The 19,899-nt window shown below is 42.5% G+C and overlaps 1 protein-coding gene across 2 annotated transcripts in view; it reads left to right on the top strand.

The window, feature by feature from the left end:
• LOC138282516 (kinesin-like protein KIF20A) overlaps positions 1–19,899 on the top strand; it is a 531,681-nt gene that overhangs the window by 400,220 nt on the left and 111,562 nt on the right. For both annotated transcript variants that reach the window (XM_069220199.1, XM_069220198.1), the window contains 2 exons: positions 12,955–13,120; positions 19,071–19,167. In XM_069220199.1, coding sequence (XP_069076300.1) covers positions 12,955–13,120; positions 19,071–19,167 — 263 coding nt within the window. The remainder of the gene's footprint in view (positions 1–12,954; positions 13,121–19,070; positions 19,168–19,899) is intronic.

Here is a 19,899-nt window from a genome sequence, read left to right as displayed (position 1 = left end):
GTTGATGAGTCTTTTTCATTGCAGGTAGGATGAAGAGTGTTGCTGGAAAAATAGGGATTGAAGGACCTTGAGCAGTATCTCAAGTGATGCCCTTTCACCTATAGGGCACATTGCAACTACTGGTTATTAAGACGGAAGAGTTCCAGAGTGGAATTAGGAGCCAACATCTTGTGCACCCAGCTCGCTTCCGCTAGATCAAGTGCCATAAGTGAGTGTTTATCATAGCTTGACAGAATAACATGTCAGTTTTTAGAATCCTGTCCATGCCAGCTGGATCCACAAGATCTCGCTTTAGTGGACTTGGCAAAAATGCTAGTGGCCTTGGAAAACAAAACTCGTCTGTTTTCTCGGCAAGTGGTTAGTTTACAGAAATATAAACCTCCAAGTCAAATAATCCTTTGGAAATGCCATCCTAATTAGTGGCTAGCCCTCGAACTTTCCACAAACCAGGGGTCTTCTCACATTCTCCAAGAGCTTCAGTGCCACACACTTCCCTTGGTGGGATCTCGGGTGAGTACTCGGTGGTACACGTCATTACTCCATTCACAATGCCCCAGCGCCCTCCGCCCCCAGCACTTCTTTAAGGAGCCATAAGGGTTTGCCACCTTTCTGATTCAATGTCAGATACATTTCATGTGTCATTCACTCTACTTCCCAGGCAAACACGTCAGATACCCTTGTTATGCCTTTTGGACTGAACAACGCACCTACAGCTTTCCAGAATTTCAATAAGAGGTAACTGATGAGTTCAAAGGTTGGTGTGCTGTAATTTACATAGTTGATACACTTAATCTAATTCAATTCAAAATCTGAACATGTTATCCAGGTGCACTTAACTCTTCAAAAAACTATGTGAAAACTACGTGTGCGAAGTTGGAAAAGTGCATATTTCATGCCAAATAGGTTGAAATTCTGAGCTTCATAATAGCTCTAGAATTTACATGAATGTAAAACGGTTGAGGCTATTAAACATTAAAAGAGCCAGCAAGGTGTCCGAGCGATACAGTTTTGGAGTTCATAAAATCTTATAGGTGCTTTATTGACCACTTTTCCATCACAGGTGCACCTATAATAGAATTACTATAAAGAATACTATACAAAAGGTAAAACTTAAATGGGGTGGAAAATCAAAGCAAACCTTTCAGCTGTTCAAAAAATTAATTAGTGCCCCCTCGAGGGCCCAGTCATCCTTGTAAAAGCTGATGCTTCACACGTGTCTCTGGTAGGCTTTCTGTCGCAGCATCATTTGTGACTGTGAGCTCACCCTGTGGCATATTTCTCACAAAAAATGAATCCCACAGAAGGAAAGTTATGCTGCGGCAGACAGAGAGCTGTTAGCAATTATGGTGATCTTCAAGGAATGAATGCATTACCTGCTGGGCCCCCTTTACACAGCAACGATTCTGACAGATCAGCAGATCCTGATTTTTTTTTAAAGCCGTTCCAGCCATATATGGAAGCCGCGTACACTGGGCTCAATTCTTCAGTAACTATGACTTACATTTTTACCTGGTAAAAGGAAGGAGAGGCAGATGCCTTGTCTATTATGGAAATGTAGCAGCTGAGGTAAAATCCTAGCCACCTTTAATTATTTCACAAGAAAGAGTTTAATGAGCTATTACTGTTGCTGACTTCATGTCTCGAGTAAAGAAAAGTAAAAAATGAATGGAAAATGTAGAGTTTGTAAAGGACCAAGAAGGTTGGTGAAAATTCAAATATCTGTTCAAGAGAATTCGACTTTGCCCAGACAAAAGCATAAGGTCAATGCAGGTATTCATTGTCACGGTACACAATTTCAGCCTGGAGATCTAGCTTGGTTGTCTACTATCTATGTTGAAAGGCTAGACCAAATTTCAGGCCAAGTGAATCTTTTAAGGTTCTAAATCTAGTGTGTGCCGCGGCGTGGATACGAAGTAAAACGTTTCTTCATTCCATGACTGTACGCAGGAGATTATTCTGTTGCCCCAGTTGGAACGATGAGGCCTAGAAATAGGACGTGGGGACGCTCTGTCTCTATCCATGCCCCTGGGAGGGGTTTACTGTCAAGGATGCTCATTTGGCACCCTGTTCATTCCATACTTCTTCTCTAATCTCTCTGCAGATGCCCCCGATACTTCTTTTCGTGTTTGGTTAATTAAATGCCTACCTTAAATATGCTCCCCGCCCAATTTAGAGGATTAATGTGAATCAGTGCGGCATTTGAAAATGCCCTTTGCGTTTCAATATTGTGGGCTCCCTAAGTGAGATTACCAAAGTTCACAAGAGAAGCGGCCATGTTGAGTGTGGTACTATTTATACCGTGGCTAAAGGTGCCTCCTGTTGGAGACCTTGCCTGGGAAAGAGTTTACGCATCGCAGTCAATGGCACCCTAAGATTCAGCACTGGACAGCTCCTCTGTCTCGCACAGCAGCACTCGTCGTTGGCAGAACTGTAAACAAAAAGAACAAGCATTTGCAGTGCAATAGGTTTCACATTTGCGAGAGTTAGAGGTATTGGCGTTGTAAATGCATAACTGGACTTTTCTTGCTACATAAACTGGTCAACCCTGCTGCATAATTTGATCCTCTCTGCCACATAATTCCAGTGGCCCTGCATATAACTAAAACACTTATATTTACCTTCTTCCTCTATCTACTCCAAAAATGCAAATATTGCCATTTAGCATCCTAATTTAAATCTGGCATGCTAATTAGAACAGAATACCACTTTCACTGACCTGAAATGAAAAGTAAAAAAAATAAATAACCGAATTTTAGGCCTTGAGATTTTAGAGTTTTTGAAACACTTGTTTATGGATATGGCCACCGTTGTGTGGAATTCTCTACCAATGTTTCGGAGACTGGAAGTTTCTCTAATGATTGACCATAAAAACTTGAAAAGACAGCATTTATTGTTTATCCAGGATGATTTTTCTTGGTGATTTTTTTTATTTTGTGTTGTGTTGTTTTTATGAGTTAATAGTACTTACCAATAGGTTTTTTGTTCCTTTCTGTTGTGCTTTATGGTACAGGGCTACCGCACCTTTGAGTCCACATGACATTAATGAAAGTATTTATATGAAAACAAACCATGCAACTTGTCAGCTCTGGAGAACTACCATTCATTGCCGACCACATATAGTGTTATGCGTGCCCTGCAAGTGTTCTCCTAGTGTTCTCCTAGTTCTGCATATATTTAACAAGCAAGCGGACCACAAATAACACACCACACCCACTCTTTGGAAGACAAGGACACCAGTAATGAAGAACAAGTTAGAATTTGCACAGAGATGAACGGATTCCCATCAGAAGTGCATGTGAGAAGGCTTGAAACAGTCAGATATGGCGTAGCATGACAAGGCAGTAGGGTGCAGTGAAGGGGCGTGGTATGCATTAAGTGCACCTCCTAACTTATACAGCATATGCTTTAGTGTCATGTGCTCCTGAGAACTTGCATGTTTTTTAGTGCACCAAGGTAAAAATGTGAAGCAAGACAGCAAACAGGGCAGACCCACAACATCTTTTTCAGTACATGCGAGGACCTCATGCCAGACAAACTTGCATAGGGTAAAACCTTCTGCATGAAAATCTCTTTGGGGAAAAAAGAGAGGGAACATTCCTCTGGCATGCAGCCTGTTAAAAATGGGGTCCTTCGTTGGTAGTCAGGCTGCCCCTTGTCCAAACAAAGACCCCGATTCTTGTCAAGGCAAAGGAGAAACACACCTGGTTAACCCCCGCTCACCCCTTTGGTAGTTTGGCACAAGCAGAAAGGCTTAACCCAGAGACAATGTGTAGAGTAGTTGTACCAACAAACACAGTAATACAGTGAAACAAATGGACACCACACAGGTTTAGAAAAATAGCCAAAATGTATCTAAACAAAACAAGACCAAAACGACAAAAAGCCAACATACACAAGTCAAGTTATTGAATTTTTAGAAGATTAAACACAAAAATAGCACTTAGAAACACAAATGTTTCGACTAGGTGATATCACGGAATCGTGACAAAGTCATTCCCCACCATCTGACGCCAACGGCACCTGTCACAGAGTCACATGGAGCCCTAGGTACAGTACTTTGTGAAAATGAGGAAAGAAGCCAGTGCACGGAGCCTGGGATCGTGGGGTCGCTGGATCCAAGACGGCATTGTTTCCAGTGCTGCGGAGCAAAGGAGCAGAGGTGTCGCAAAGAGGCGTCCGGTCCTTGCTGTGGAGTGGTGGAGGTGAGGAGGCGTCGGTGTGAAACATTGGATCTGTGCACTTCCGGCGGGGTCGATGTCTGGCGGTCACGACGTGGTATGGCGACTCCTACGGAGTTGTGGACTTCAGTGGGTCTGCAGCAGTGTTGTCGGGCCTGTGGGGTTGTTGCCCTCCAGCGAGGACCATGGCTTCGAGTGCAGGCGGCGTCACAGGATTCAGCAACGGTGTCAGTCCGGAGTCATCTGAAGTCGGTTCATTTGTTTTTTCTTGGTTTTCCCACCAGCTTCTCCTTTCAAGAGCCCAGGGACCGGATTAGACACCAGTTGGCAGGGCAGGAGCCTCAGCAGAGGGTCCAGGTGCTGGCAGAGGAAGTATTTGATGGCCCTGAGACTTCAGAACAGGGGGCAAGCTCAGGCCAAGCCCTTGGAGATTCTTCTCAAGCAGGAATATACCACAAAGTCCAGTCTTTGTCCCCTTTCACAGGCAGAAGCACCAGCTGCAGGATAGCCCAACAAAGTACAGTCCAGTTTCTCTTGAACCCAGAAGTGATCTAAAGTCTAGGGTTTTGGGTCCAATACTTATATCCCTTTCTACCTTTTGAAGTTGCCCAACTTCAAACATAAGTCTTTGTTGTTTACAGGATCCTGACTTGCCCAGGCCAGGCCCCAGACACACACCAGGGGTTTGGAAACTGCATTGTGTTAGGGCAGGCACAGCCCATACAGGTGTAAGTGACCACTCCTCACTCCCCTCTAGCCCAGATGGCTCATCAGGATATGCAGGCAACAACCCAGCTCCCTTTATATCACTGTCTAGAGGGGATTCGCAAACAGCCCCATTTTCTCTTGCATCTTGGACGTTCTGCAGCAATGCTGATTTCCTCACATACACTGGATTCATATCAGTGACGTCAGCAATGTACATACCAGCTTAGAATGGTGTGCAGCAGTCTGAAAAGCAAGTCAGCCCGTTGCTGCCACTAGCATGATACTGAAATGTAGAAAAATGAAAAGCTGTGAAAATATTGTAAAGCCGAATGTGATTGATTTCAAGTGTCTCACTCTCCTGGCTGCTTTGTGTCATCTGCTGCTGAAGTAGCTTCCCGGTGAATGGTGATGCACTGACGAAGAACTGCTCCCCTCTAGGACACAATCAGGTTAGGTCAGGTCATCACTCCCTGGCACCGAACCTGCTGCCTGTCACAACTGCGACCGTCTAGGTACCACTGCATGGCCATCTAACTCATCAGAAGTTTTGCACATATTCCCATCAGTAAAAAAAATTAAATGGTGGTAAATGGTTACAGAGCGTCTGTTTCCATGAGGTATAAATGCACCACAAAAAAATAAGTGTTGATACTTTACCGCACAGCTCCAAAAGAGTGGACAAAATTGGGGCTATGCTGCTCACAAATCTAATCAATAAATTAAAGAATGTTCCCCCACAACACCAGTGGAAACTGCAACAGGTAAATAGACAGTACTCCAACTGTACACTGTTAAAAGAAACAAAAAAGTACCATACATGAGTAGTAAGAAACTACAGAAAATACAATTTTATTGAAGCAATTTCCTTACTGCACAAGCATCTGAAATGTGCACCTACAAATGGCAAATGCAGTAAATCGCCCCCACTAGGAAATGAAACCTTGATCTACTTAGAAAACATGCATCTGACTGCTTCCCTTTTCCTTCCCCTTTTTTCCATGAGACAAATGTTTTCCCTTCGCTCTAAAAGTTGAAAGTGTCCACTTGCAGAACCGCTCTCTGCAGCCAGCATTCCTACATAATTGTCAACCCGATCACTTCAAACACAAATATCGGTGAATAAAATACCAATAAAATGGTTCTAGTTGTTTTCGTTACATTTGGTGTAAGCCCGAACACATCCATTTACAAGATGCCCATTATTTCACTAACGCTTCTTCTAGAGACAGTCCTGTATATGTGTCTATCAAATGCACTTGATTTGCATGCGGTAAAGAACGTCCAGCACGAACGATGACGTCACTGACTTGATTTGAATATCCTCGACCTCCGCAATTTTCATAAACTTGACAAGACAATTTTATTCCACAGCATTTTGTTTTCTTTTTGATACAAAGAAACTACTTTGTGAAAAGTGGCAAAGGAGAACTGTATTAACTGAAAATGTTGATATTCTAAAAGCAGTCTAACTTTAAAATCATCTGATATTCATCCTATATATACCAGCATGCTACCATTCTAAGTGGTGCTTGCTTTGGCAGCACATATACTAAAATTGGAACAATACACGTACATTTGTGAGCGTTCCACACTGGAATTCCAAAGGCAGGAGGAACAGCTGTGCAAATGAGAACCAACAGGAGCCAAGGCAGGAAGCAATTAAAAAATGAGTTACCAAAAACTACAGATAAACAATTGAAAGCATAAGGAAACTGTATTTAGCCGGAAGTGAGTTATGGGGTTTGCAAACCTGTTCGGAGTCAGCAATGAAGACAATGGTAAGAAGCAGGCGGGAGCAAAGTCCCTCATTCAGTACAACATGTCTTCCAGACAGTGCATGCACGCTTCCCAGACTTCACCTAAAAAATGAACTAGACCCACTATAAAGTGTTGCCGTGCGAGTGCACAAGAGTTTATAGACCTTTTTTCAAAAGTGCTGTGATTTAGACTCTTCTGAGGATTTTTTGAGAGACAAAGCCTTAAGCATCGAAAATTGTAAGTGGCAAAAACTGGGTATGTGTGTGTTCATTTTCATTTTGATTGTGCTGTAAACGCAGATTTCACGGAGGAATCTCAGTGAGCCACAGTTGATGAACTAGGTCATCTGGGTAAGATGTTCTGGAGAGTAGCCATTGGGAAGGTAGTACAAAGTCACCAGTCATGCATTTGTAATGCAAGGGTTTGGACAACCTATTTGGGTACACAGGGCTGCAAGAACATTCTAAGAGCAGGGAAACGGAGGACAGAGGGTAAAGGTGGAACAGATTGAAGACTTAAGATCTAAAGCTAGCAATAATACGATTTGTCCTAAAAGTTAATGAGCCTTGTTCATTGCAATTAAACTGGAGAAATTGCTTATGAGAAGTAGTGACAGAAGTTCCTTGAGCAGCATCTCCAGTGACTTTATTTTTGGAGCCCAGGCACCAGGTCTATCTCTCTCTGTCCCTCTCTCCCGCCCCCTCTCTCTTCCAATTTCCTTTTCTCTTGCCATGTAACTTCTAAATACAGGTTTAGACACTGGTGGCAGGAGGACCAGAGTGGAATTGGGAGCCAGCATCTCATGCCCCTTCTCGCTTCAGCAGGATCAAGCAGCACAAGTTAGTATTTGTCATTGCTTGACATTGATTTTTAAGTAAAACCTGGAATGTCCACCTTTAAATAAAATAGGAAAAGGCTAGCAATCCAGCTACACAGTCAACTGATATCTGATCCATGTGATCTGATCCATCTCTGCACACGTAGACAAAGAAGAAAACACTTTAATTGCAGCACAATTGTAGAAAGAAGCCTGCGTCCTTAAAGTATGGCTGTGTATGAGTATAGTTGACTGTGAAATATACTTCATAATCATACCTCTTTAGTAGCACTAGCTTGTCGCTAGTACTGATCTACTATTAAACCCCTATAATCTCCCAAACCACATTATCCAAGACAATCTAGTATGTACAAGATAATCTGTTGTATTGGGTCAGGACTAATAACATACCTAAAATATGTTTGTTAAGAGTTACTGTCAAGGCACAAGAGACATTTCATGTTCTGCTCTTAACCAATGGCACACAAAATGATTCATACAACACAGAAGTCTTTTTTTTATTTTTGCAGTGTGCAAAAACCTATAAAAAGGAGACTGCTTGATTTACCTTGTACATGGGATCCAATAGGAGCAATGCACTTCTCCGTCTCTCACCACCCACTTCAGTGACACCAAATACAGGGGTAAGAGGGCCAGCAGGGAAAGATGAATAGGATGAGAGAAAACAGAGAGAGAAGTTAATCACTCTGACTTGTCACTCCCTTGGTGAAGGATGTCTGGAGGGTGAAGGGGGTATATTTGAGAGAAACTGATATCTTAAGTAACGTGTTATTTAGGTTTCTATGCTTAACTATAATTGTGCATTGGGGTACCTTAGCTATATTTCTTTTCAACCGACTCTCTGTACTTTGATATATGACTGATGGTTTCTGAAAACTAAACATTCAAACAATGAGTTCCTAAAATACACATACATATATATTTGAGCACCTCGCCCTATAGTTGAAATAACTAGTCCAAGCTTTGTCACTATACACTGTCTTGTTGAATATGAGTTTTGTTTCTGCTTGACTTCTGTAGATCTGGAAATTAGCCAACAATATTAACGTTCTACCATTCTCTATTGTTAGCAATTCATTTATGTATTCTAGAACTCCAGCAGCGGCTGCCCCTCTGCTAAGGTGGAGGAACGTTGCCCCATTGCTTTATGCCGTGGACAAAAGGGAAAAATAAAATTATTAAAAAACGTAACGTTTTTACCATTATATTTTTCCTAGGGTAGTCAGGTTGGGGTGGGGCTGGAGGAGGAGGAGGAGGAGGAGGAGGAGGAGGGCTGGAGGCAGAGTGGTGAGTGCACATAAATGCGCATGACGCTTTGGCTGGCCATGTTCGGCCCCCAAACAGTCATGTGCACTTTGCATTTCTCCCACCTGGCTGTATTGAACAGCCGGGAAGAGGAAGTGCACAAGGCCCTACTCCCTGTCTGAGGGCCAAAGCAGGGTGCTCAGACCAATCATGATGCTGCTATCATGCTTTTGACAGCAGTGTCATGATTGGAGGGGAGTCTGGAAGCCTTGTGCTTCCGGGAGTCTGAGACGGAACGGTCTCTCCCAACACAGAGGTGTTTATTATTATTATTATTATTATTTTTTTTTTTTTATGCCCCGCCACCCACGTTGACAAGTGGCCGAAACTGGACTCAGTACATTGTTGCATATGTGTTTATGCATGGCGTACACAAACCCCAGTTTGTTCAATAAAACTTTGTTTCATCAGAGGAAACCTTAGTATAAAGTACCAACACCATTCCTAGAAGAGTTGAGCTACATTTTCAACAAAATAGTTCAAAGTTTGCTTTCACCAAGACCACAAATATGCTGTATTTCTAATGTCCATCAGTAGAAAACCTTAAGGGAAATAGATCTTTCACAAGAAAAATCCGAGATCCAATTAGCAAAGTCTCACTTTCAGCAATATTGTATCGCGACTGCAAGGGACACTGTGAACCATAAATTAAGATATACACACTAATCCAAGATGACTGCCGGCGGTCCAGAACACGTCAGAGCTAGGGGGCTGCTGGGGATCGTAGCTAATTGTCTGCATGCTGCCTAGTAGCTCGATCTCTGTGTGCAACCTCAGCCTAGACCGCATCATTACAAAGTGATGACAACCAGCCTTTATTTTGCTGGAAGGAACTAGCCTTAGTGGGTTTTCAGTACCATTTCCCCACTCACGATCGACCAAGCAGTAAGCAGTATCTCCAGCCCCGCTTCCTGACTGACTACTAGGATGAAGTCCTTAACATATATACTTCGCCAAATTAGAAATTAAGGTTAAAGACCTGTATAACTGTTGTACATGCCTTTTAAATCTTGATTACATATTTCAGTCACGTAGTTTTAATGATACTGCTTTCAAGATACTACCTTAAATATTCTGCTTACAGCTTTCAGTTATTGCTAGATAAAACGTTTTCACAATAATCCATGAGCCAGGTATAATCTTTCTGTGTTGATCCAAAGCAATCACATACAGAATATGCGCATACACCAAGACCTATATGCACCAACATGAAGGTCCCATTCGCATTTGCCAACAGACATACAGGCCTTCATACAAGCATCATGTCCTTGACATACGGATATACTTAGCCTCCTATACGCACACATTAGACCACAAAGTATCTAAAAACCATGGAGAGGCACACAACCCCACAAATGCAGAGGCACAAAAGCAGTCGGGCAATGTGTGAAATATTTATACAGCACTTAAACAATAATAACGTGAAACACCACACAAGAAAATAACTGGGAATCGTACGACAAATATATGTCACCTTTGCATACAGACGAAACCTTAAGCTTTAATGCACAAACGTGCATAGAGGTTTCAGTGAAACTGCTTTCAAATTGCTAGATTATTCGATCGTTCTGCTTACTGTTTGCGGTTTTGACGAGGTGAAAACTCTTCGTTTGTGCCATGACTAAGGTAACAGATCAGGATTTTCTGCACTGCGTTTAAGTAGTTATACACTGCATACGTTCATAAACGTAGATGATGTGGCCCGATATATGAGCTTGCATTCACACACACCAAGAGACCTATTCTGTTTCATGCAAACATACAAACATGCACTCCAACAAAGAAACATGCAGACACATTTGTATATGGACCAAAATGCATACTAGCATTGATGCAAAAGACAAACAAATATGCACGCACCTAAAGTGCAACATCAATTAAATAGACATCCATAAGCAGTATAGAATCTAAATACAGGCACTGTGTACATACACCAAAAGAAATGTAGGCAGGCATCAATGCACACATGACAATGAACACTCATGCAGAGTAAACAGCCATTCGTAAATGCACACAATTGGGCAAATATACAGGCACTCATCCACACAGAATCAAATGTGTAATAATATCGAAAGGAAATGTGGATCTTTTTTAAGAATTCGGTTATTGAACAGATACAAATATTTAAGGTACACTGTTCCAAAAATTAAACTATCGTCCTAGGGGACCACTGGTCTCAGGAGCGAGAGCCCTCAAGCATCACAATGGATGACTAGTATCATCATCGGGAAATGCTCCACACCAGGCTGGTACTGCAATACCAGGTGGGCACCCCAAACGGGGGGCTCTAGACCATATTCATCTAATCATGACAGGTAAAATCTACTGTGCAGTCAATGATGCTTACATTCAAGCACCAGTACAAAAAGAGAGGTCAAAAAATGGTTAAAATTGATTATTCATCTCACAGTCAACATCATAATTTAATCAGTGTAGTGAAGATGAAGACCAAGATTAAAAACAAAAATTGAAAGTCATATGTAGAGTATAATGCTCATGTTACTTTCACAAAATACAATCTCTAAGGACTCCAAATATTTATAGGGCCTTTAAGAGCGGGTCAACATGTTTCGCGTCTATCGGTCCAACCGGATCCATTGACGCTTCATCAGGACCAATCAATAAATCACCTCTTCACAAACAAAAAAGAAAAGAAAAACCACCTCTATTAGGGTAGAGAAACCGGTCACTTACATTTAAGTACACTGGTTACGCCAGGTCACCCTAGAAAACAAACATGTAGAACAAACAACACACCAAAAATACCCAGAATGTGGTTATAGGTGGTCAGACCTTTGTGAAGAGGTGATTTATTGATTGGTCCTGATGAAGCGTCAATGGATACGGTTGGACCGATAGACGCGAAACATGTTTGTTCTATCAGCACAATACTGGTATTTGTCAAAAGACGGAGGATATTAGAGATAGCTTTAGTTAGAAGTGTGTAGTGATTGTACCTTGATTGAACGCAGAGCCCAAAGTGCAGTTAAGAAGTTGTCCTACTTAATAAATAAAGATGGAGACAAAGGACAGTGTTTGGCAGTAGATGGTTTACCCAGAGCTAAAGTCCCTGTCATGTCTTGGGTATGACCAGCATTAAGGGTAGCATCGCTAACCACCTATGAAGGTTCAGTCTTCGCAATGTTTACTTAGTGACTGGTACTATATCAGCTTCATTATCAAAATACGGATTGGTGTTTCTTAATATCACTGGCCAGTTATCTGTAGGGAAGGTAAAGATGAGATCAGTGATTTCATATTGAAATACAGCAGGTATATCTAGAGGAAGATATGTGAATAAATGCTGTAGTATGTTTATTGGCTATCTATAATGAAGTAATCAATATGTTAGCCCTTGCAATGCTAATAGTGTGGAATTTTAAGAGCTTAAAGGCTTATTTATAAATTAACGCTAATTCTCCTTGTTTGTCTCTCGATACTTTAGAATGATATAATCTGGAATTGTTGGAAGCTAAATTAAAATGGTTCAATTCTTTAAGGCGTGTCTCAGTAAGGCCTAGAACATCCAAAGTATAGGGGAAAAGGCAAGCAGGCTATCTCAAGAGATCTCAGTGTTAAAAACATAAGTGAACATTAAGGAACCCTATGTTTCTATGAGAATGATAAAATGAGTGAGAGAAGGAAGAAAACAGGTTTGGTCAAAGGTTCATTGTCTCTGTTTTCTTATAGTTTGATAAGAGAGTGTTAAACAAGTTGACCTATTAAGCTCGGAACACTAAGCCATTTTAGATGCTTATTTGTTCTGTAAACTTCTGGGGCTATACTATAAAAATGGATAGAGAATCCATGTGTGTGCATCTTGCGGGGGTCGTAATATATGCATAGCAAGCTTTTTTTTTTGAGCAAGAAAGTTTGATATTTCAGAGTGAAGACGTTATGCACTGGTCTTTGCTCTTGGTGAATATCTACATTACAGTTTCTTGCCTACCACCATGGACATGCTTAAGGAATATACTTTATTTTTAGATTTCATCTCTATTCATTTTTCTGTAGTGCTCATTTGACATGCAACGTCAACTCTACAGCTCTCTTCTCACGTGGCCTTATTTTTTTAAATTCAGCTAAATATTTTAACTTGTTTTAATTGTGTATGTCTCACCCTCAACTCATCTAAATGTTCTGCCCTCTCAATGTTAATTTTTACAGTAAACGCTGTGAGGGTTTGAAGGAAACCTATGAAGAACAATTTGAAGATCGGTTTGAAATGTACAAAAAGGCAATCCAAAAGCATGCACATAATTGTGCATTGGAAGAAATGGAGGACAGTCATGTTCCAGTGGAGGAGCTTGAAGCAGAAAAAGAAAAAGTCAAGGTATGGTCACCTTCTGTCCACTTTAAAAGTAATTGTTTTCCATTGATTTTAATCTCCGATACATAGAAATGGGCAAAACTGAAATGTTCCTGATCTGAAACAAGGATAGTTCAAAAGTATTGCTCTACTCCTAAACTAGTACAGCAAACATGCCCTTTTATTAGGCACACCTATATATTTTAAAATAAAGTAAAATATTGTACATTTGTGCTTGTACTTTTGTTTTTTAGTCTCAGTTAACATTTTTCAACAAATGGGTTCTCCCTGATAAACTCAGATCTTTAAACTGTATTTTCTGTTTTCTAGCTGTTGGAAGTGGGTTTTTTTGTGTGGTGTTCCTCCAGATTATTGCCCTGTCTGTCTGTTTTTGTTTGGCCCTAGAGGTCAGTATATTTTACCAGCGGTTAGCAGGGGTAGAGTGCTTGTTCTTCCCCTTTAAAAATGGTGAAATTGGTATAAACCCGTTGGGCACATTTAACATACCTATACATTCCTAGTGTATTGTACAACGTGTGCTCTAGACCTACAAGTTAAATGTCAGCAGTGGGCTGCAGCACTCATTGTGCCCCCCATAGCAGTGACACAGCAAACCAGACCCCAGGCCTACCATTGTAGCCTTGCAGTGTAGGTTAAAACTGCCAATTCGACCTATCAACAGAAATCCTTTTGACACACTTAAACCTTCCTTTTAGTGCCTATAAGGGCCTCATGCATGGTATTTAAGAGTATAATGTATACAAAATGTAATGTTCCACATGTCCTTACAATGAAAGTGCCTAAAATGTTTTCACTATGACAAGGCTATCTGCTTCCATAGACAATGCATTACAGTATTACCCCTTACAATGCTAATTTTGGTTTGGTAACAGCTGGAGAAATATTTGAAGGGCTTTTTTTTGATAGACAAAATCCAATTTAATGGTAAAGTCTAATTGTATCCAAATAGTAAGGAAAATATATTTCATTCTAATCACCCTTTCCCGGCCTAAAGCTTTAAAGTCCTTTTGGTAAGTACTCTATCTGTCACCTGGCAGCTGATGCTCTCCTGCAATGAGATGTGAATTGCTCCCAGTACAGTGACAAAGGGTCTCGGGTGTTGGGGAGGTGTTGTCCTTCCCTTAAAGGATAGCCCAGCATTTGATGGCATTCAAAAGAGGTCTACTCTGTTGCAGGCAGATGTAGCTCACATCTGGACATACCCCCTCTATTGTCCCCTTAATCAGGCTGGCACAATCTATCTGGGAAGGGAGCTGCCCCAGAACTATTTTAGAGTGACCACAGGGCCCATTTTCCTTTATTGGCCTTTGAGAAAGCTAACCAGATGATATATGCCCCATTGAAGGAAGCCATTGTTTGGTTTAACACCAGAAATGTATCACCTGAAGTAGAGGGATAATAGAAGGATTCCAGATCCAGTTAGGTTTAAACCTGACTTCTACCCTTGGTAACTGTAGCACAGAGAAGACTGGCTTAATTTAGGAAAAATGTGTAAAGCATTTATCAGTATGTAGTAGTATCAGCAGTAATGAACAAGTAGACAGCCCTGCCTGTGCCTTTTTTAAAATCCCAATGGCAGACTGTGGGTGGGGAGAACCCCTGGTAGCTCACTAACCTATGGATTAAAAGTTCCTAGGGTTGACCCTCCTACGTCATCGCTGTTTATTGTAAGCTATCCCACAGTGCCCATCTCTTACGCTCTAATCCAGTATAGCAGAACATTTCTTCCTCATGCACAGCTCCCTGTGCCCACCCAGAGCTGCGGCTGTGATAATAGGAAAATAAACCCTTGTGGTAATTCAAAACAATGTTTGGAGACAGCCTCTCTCCCACTGCGATTGGTGCCTGGCTGGCTAGCAGGACAATGAAAGGGGCAAACATAACTGAGTTACGTTCACTTGTGACAGGATAGGCACCGTCTGATGTTTAAGTTCCTGGCAACAGCCCAGACCGCCATCCTGTAAGGGGGAAAACACCTCCTCACACCCATGCCCTTTGTCTGGGAGCAATACACATCTCAGCACAAGAGAGACATTAACAGTCAGGAGACACTGAACACTACCAGAAAGGTACATTTCGCATAGGCAAGAAAATGCCAACTTTCTGAAAGTGTCATTTTCAAAACAGTATTTTATAATCTGACTTTCTCATTAGCTTGGATTTTAAATTACTATTAACTAAGCCCTTGAATCATTTTTCTAGCTATTTATTGTAAGTGATGCATTACAAGGTATTATAATGTAGCAGAGTTCTTTTCAATGGAAAAGCCAATCTGGTCACAGTGAAAGAGGTTTCACTGTCTGAACATGTAAAAAGTAAGTACACATGTCCTGCTTTGTAATCACTGTTCACGCTGCCCTTAGGGCTTTTAGTGGTGTCTTATTAGTATTAAAAAGGAAGGTTGTGGCTTGGCAAAGGGGTTATTTTGCCACATCGACTTGGCACTTTTGAAACTGTTTATCTAGGCTGCTGTGGCAGGCCTAGAGTCATGTTTTATATGGTCACTTTGGTTGTAGCCCAACAAGTGCTGCAGTCCACTATTGCCATTGAAATTATAGGGCCTGGGTCAGAGGGAAACCTTACACTAGGGACATACTGGCAAGTTAAATATGCTAATCAGGGGTTTTAGAGCACATGCACTGAAGCCTGATTAACGGGGTCCCAGTGCACATAGTCCAGACACCAACAGCATCAGCCCATAGAAAATGGGGGTGATCATGCAAAAAGGCACTTTCTTAAATGGCCCCCATTCCACAGGAAAGGTGAGAAGCAACTAACCATTCCCTTGGTAGTTCTCATCATCTAAGCAGAAGAATCTGGAAAGTCCATGTTCAGTCGCAGGGTCAGTCGCATGTCCTTTTCTCACTGTAAAGTATACCCCCTGTAGGGAGATGAACCACCTCAACAGTTTGAAGATTTCACCCCTCTCTTCCAATTTAGCCACATCAGTGGCCTGAGGTCAGTTTGAATCTTCAAGTGAGTCCCAAACAGGTAGGGTCTCAGCTTCATTGGGAACCAAACCATAGCAAAGGATTCCCTCTTAATGGAACTCTAATGCTGCTCTCTGAGAAGGAGTTACCTGCTAATAAACACAACTGGCTGATCCTGTCCTCATCATTTAGGTGTGACAACAATGCCTGAATCCCACATTACAATTGTATGGACCACAAACTATTTCTGAAGGTCAGGCAGCAACTTCTGCCTGAATGCTAGTCTTGACTTAGTCTGACAGCGTGTAGGCTTTCTTTTTAACAGATAACTGGTCTACAATTAATAAAAATAGAGAACATTTTACTGAACAAGCAGATACCAAGATTGCAAAGATCGAATAAGGGCAACCTGCGATCTGAATTAGTCAATTTTACATTACGTTTCCAAAAAAAACAAAGTGCCCCCCAGAGGTAACTGGTCACGCTAGACCAGGTCAAAGTCGAAAGTTAAGGCTGGCTGCCTGCATACAGAGACCAGGTTTGATCCGGTTGGGTGTTTTACCTTCTGAAATAGAAGCCAAAAATCTTCACCAGTGCAAGGCAGCAGGCTGTGGCTTAGATGGGTTACAAGAGGCCAGATAGCCGTCAGTCGGAGTCCTTTTGAAGGCCTTGCGTTTTGGCCAGAATGCTCTAAGTGAGTGAAACTGAAAATTCACGTCAAAGGAAGGTCCCTCATTGGCTGGATACTTTTGGTGCCTTCAGCTGGTAATCATTTGTACCTTAATACCTACTTACTGTTTTGGAGCTCAGATTCCTCCTGCAGGAATATGCTACAAGTTGTAGCCGAACAGTGCTTCTTGAGGCCAGACTTTTGCAACACTTGCTGTGTGTTTTACTGTAAAGTATCCCACAGTGCTCCCTGTCCTTAAAATCAACAAAGCAAAACCTTTCTTCCCTTGTGCAGAGCTCCCTTTGCCCACCTACAGGTGTGGCTATGATAGTTGGAAAACCCTTCATGGGGTCACTCACAACTGGTTCTGTGGGCCGTCCCTCTCCTACAGGGATTGGTGCCAGTCTGACTAGAAGCACAATAGAGGGTGCAGGTCCAAATGTGAGCTATCTCTGCATATGACAGGGTAGGCCTCCTTTGAAGTTCAAGTGCCTGCGTACAGCCTCCAGGTCATCCTGTCAAGGGAACAACAATACCTGCTGCATCCAAGGCCCTTTGTCCCAGTCCTGAGAGAAATTAACACCTCCATTGCAGGTGAGCCAGTTGGAATACTTACAAATATGCTTTTGAGGCTTTAAGCAGGTAAAAAGCGATATTTATAAAATACCTTTTCCCTAAGAAGTGGAACCAACCTATGTAACATCGAGAACCGAAACCAAAACTTCCCAATAACCTCCCCCATCCCATGGACACCCGTAGCATGAACGTGAGTCTATGAGAGCCCACCCACTTTTGTGTCTTGACATTGACACACCCCTTACCGGTCCAACCGGGACCTTTCCACTAAAGTGTCCACTCCCCCAAACCGATTTCTTACAACATTGACATCCTGCTGTCTGCTTACTGTGGCGACCTGTTCATAAATGAAACTCTACTTATTATCTCAGCATTGCAGTGTGGCAGTTCGCGACCCATCAAACCCAGGAAAAGCCATTCCATTATGGCTGCTTGGCACGCTCCTGTTCATTACTGAGGGGCTGACTCCCCAGTGCTCCAAACCGGCAACCTTAATCCTCCAGCGCCGTGGCCCTCAGTTCTCCAGGAGGACACGCCCACGGGTGCCCACATCTGATGCCATCATCGGGCCGGAGCTCCGGCTGCATGAGGCAGACTCCCCCAAGGGCCCCCGCTCTGGCGACCAGCTCGTCTTCCCCTGTGAACTCCACTGCGACCTGTGCATAGCGTCATCCTCCTCTATATGGATCCCATGCGTGGTCGATGCTTCGCGCCTGTGGGATTCACCGCCTGGATCGGTAGGAGCTCTAGCTGGTCGCTCATCTCGTGTCCTTTTCCCTCTCTTGATTTCTCGACCGTGACCCACGGTTTCCCACACCCCAATTTCCATACCTCTTGCGGCATCTCAAGGAAGTGTGCCTTTCCAGTGTGGAGGACTTTCAATTTGGCAGGATACAACAACATATATGTCAGTCCCATGGCCTTTAGTTTCTGTTTTGCTGCCAAGAAAGATTTGCGCTGTTCCTGCACCTGTTTGGTGTAGTCAGGGAATATGGCAATAGTGCAATTTCCACATTGCGGGACTTGCTGCCCACGGGCTGCTCTCAGGATACAGTCTCTATCTCTGTAGTTAAGGACTTTCGCGATAATGGCTCTCGGAGGGGCCCCCGGAGAGGCAAGGGCCCTATACGCCCTCTCAATGACAAAAAACTCCGACAGACCACGGGCCTCAGTGATGATCTGATCCAATCCTCTAGGAAATGCTCCACTGCGGTCCCCTCTGATTTTTCCGTGAATCCTAACACCCAAATGTTGCTGCGGTGGGAGAGCCCTTCTGCATCCTCCGCCTGCCTGCCAAGCTCGGCCACCTCAGCGTTTACAGTGGTCATCTGCTTCTTCAGTGAGGCTATTTCCCCTTGGAGGAACCCTATGTTAGTTTCCCCTGTCGACTTTCTCTGAGACTTTGCGGAGGTCTGCTCTCAGTAAGTTAATGTCGATGGATACATTATCTATCTGTTGTTCCAGCGCTGAGCAGAGACTGAATGGCATGCATCGTCTGCTCTTGTGGGCTCCACAGTGTCTTCCCCCCGGAGGGTCCCCCATCGTTTTCGCCTGCGCGCATGGCGAGCCTCTGCGAAGATTGTTTTGGGGTGTAATATCTTGCATCTATACTAAAATGTCTTGCACATTGCAATTCATGAGTTTCCCTTTTTCGACTGGATGGCAATTAAATGCCCAAAAGTAATTTTGCATGCAAAACAGATATCGTCTGTCATTTCTGAGCAAAGCAAATATATGGACTTTTCTGTCTTACTGCACATCTGTTTTTGTATTGTAGGATAGAGATAGACGAATACTGGAATTGGAGATGGCGTTAAACCTTCCCAGAAAGCCAGAAGAATTGTCATTCTTCAATTCAACAGAAATTGCAGCAGGTAGGACCGCAAAGTTATTTTATTCTTAGTTTGGCTATTAATTCCACCAGAAATATTTAGACCTGCGTGTTTCTGTGTACACCAAAGTTGAGCTTGCATGCAGAAAACCCAAATTAAAAGAGTAAGAATTTGAGGATTTTTTAAAACTCCATTTCCCCCACATTATATGCAAACGTATGCAGTTATGGCACGTTACTTTGCAATTGTACTCTTAATGGTAGTGACAGGGATAGAAGATTAGGAAGTGTTGGCTGGACAGAACCCATAGGCATGCCAAGAGTTTTGAACACTGTCAAAGTTGTAACATTTATTTCATTCACAAACATTTCTCATGGCCAGCCTTAACACATGCTTCAAGGATATTGCTTGAAACGTTAGGAGTCCGTGTGTGCACATTTTACACCAATGCGGTGAGTCCTTGAGGACACATGTCGGTAAGGATTCATAGCTACTTGTGAAATCGTTTTTAATGATAAGCCATAAAGAAGACGAGGTTTAGCCTTTTAACAAAGTCTTCCAGTTGGTCATTATTTAATCTTTGAATGTTGCGGCCTCCAGTGCGGCATGGAGGTCTGAAAGCTAAAGCAAATTATATTGGCTCAGATTTACAGGTATGTTTATATGTTTCTGAACAGATTCCTGAAGTTCAGTAACGGAGAAGTTCTAGCAAAATACTATGTACCAGTTGCCTTTTCAGTAGGATTTATGAGTCTAAGCAGAACTACTTATTTA

The sequence above is a fragment of the Pleurodeles waltl genome, chromosome 2_2 (genome assembly GCF_031143425.1).
Source record: "Pleurodeles waltl isolate 20211129_DDA chromosome 2_2, aPleWal1.hap1.20221129, whole genome shotgun sequence".
Taxonomy (NCBI): Eukaryota; Metazoa; Chordata; class Amphibia; order Caudata; family Salamandridae; genus Pleurodeles; species Pleurodeles waltl.
This window is presented reverse-complemented; position numbering and strand designations above follow the sequence as displayed.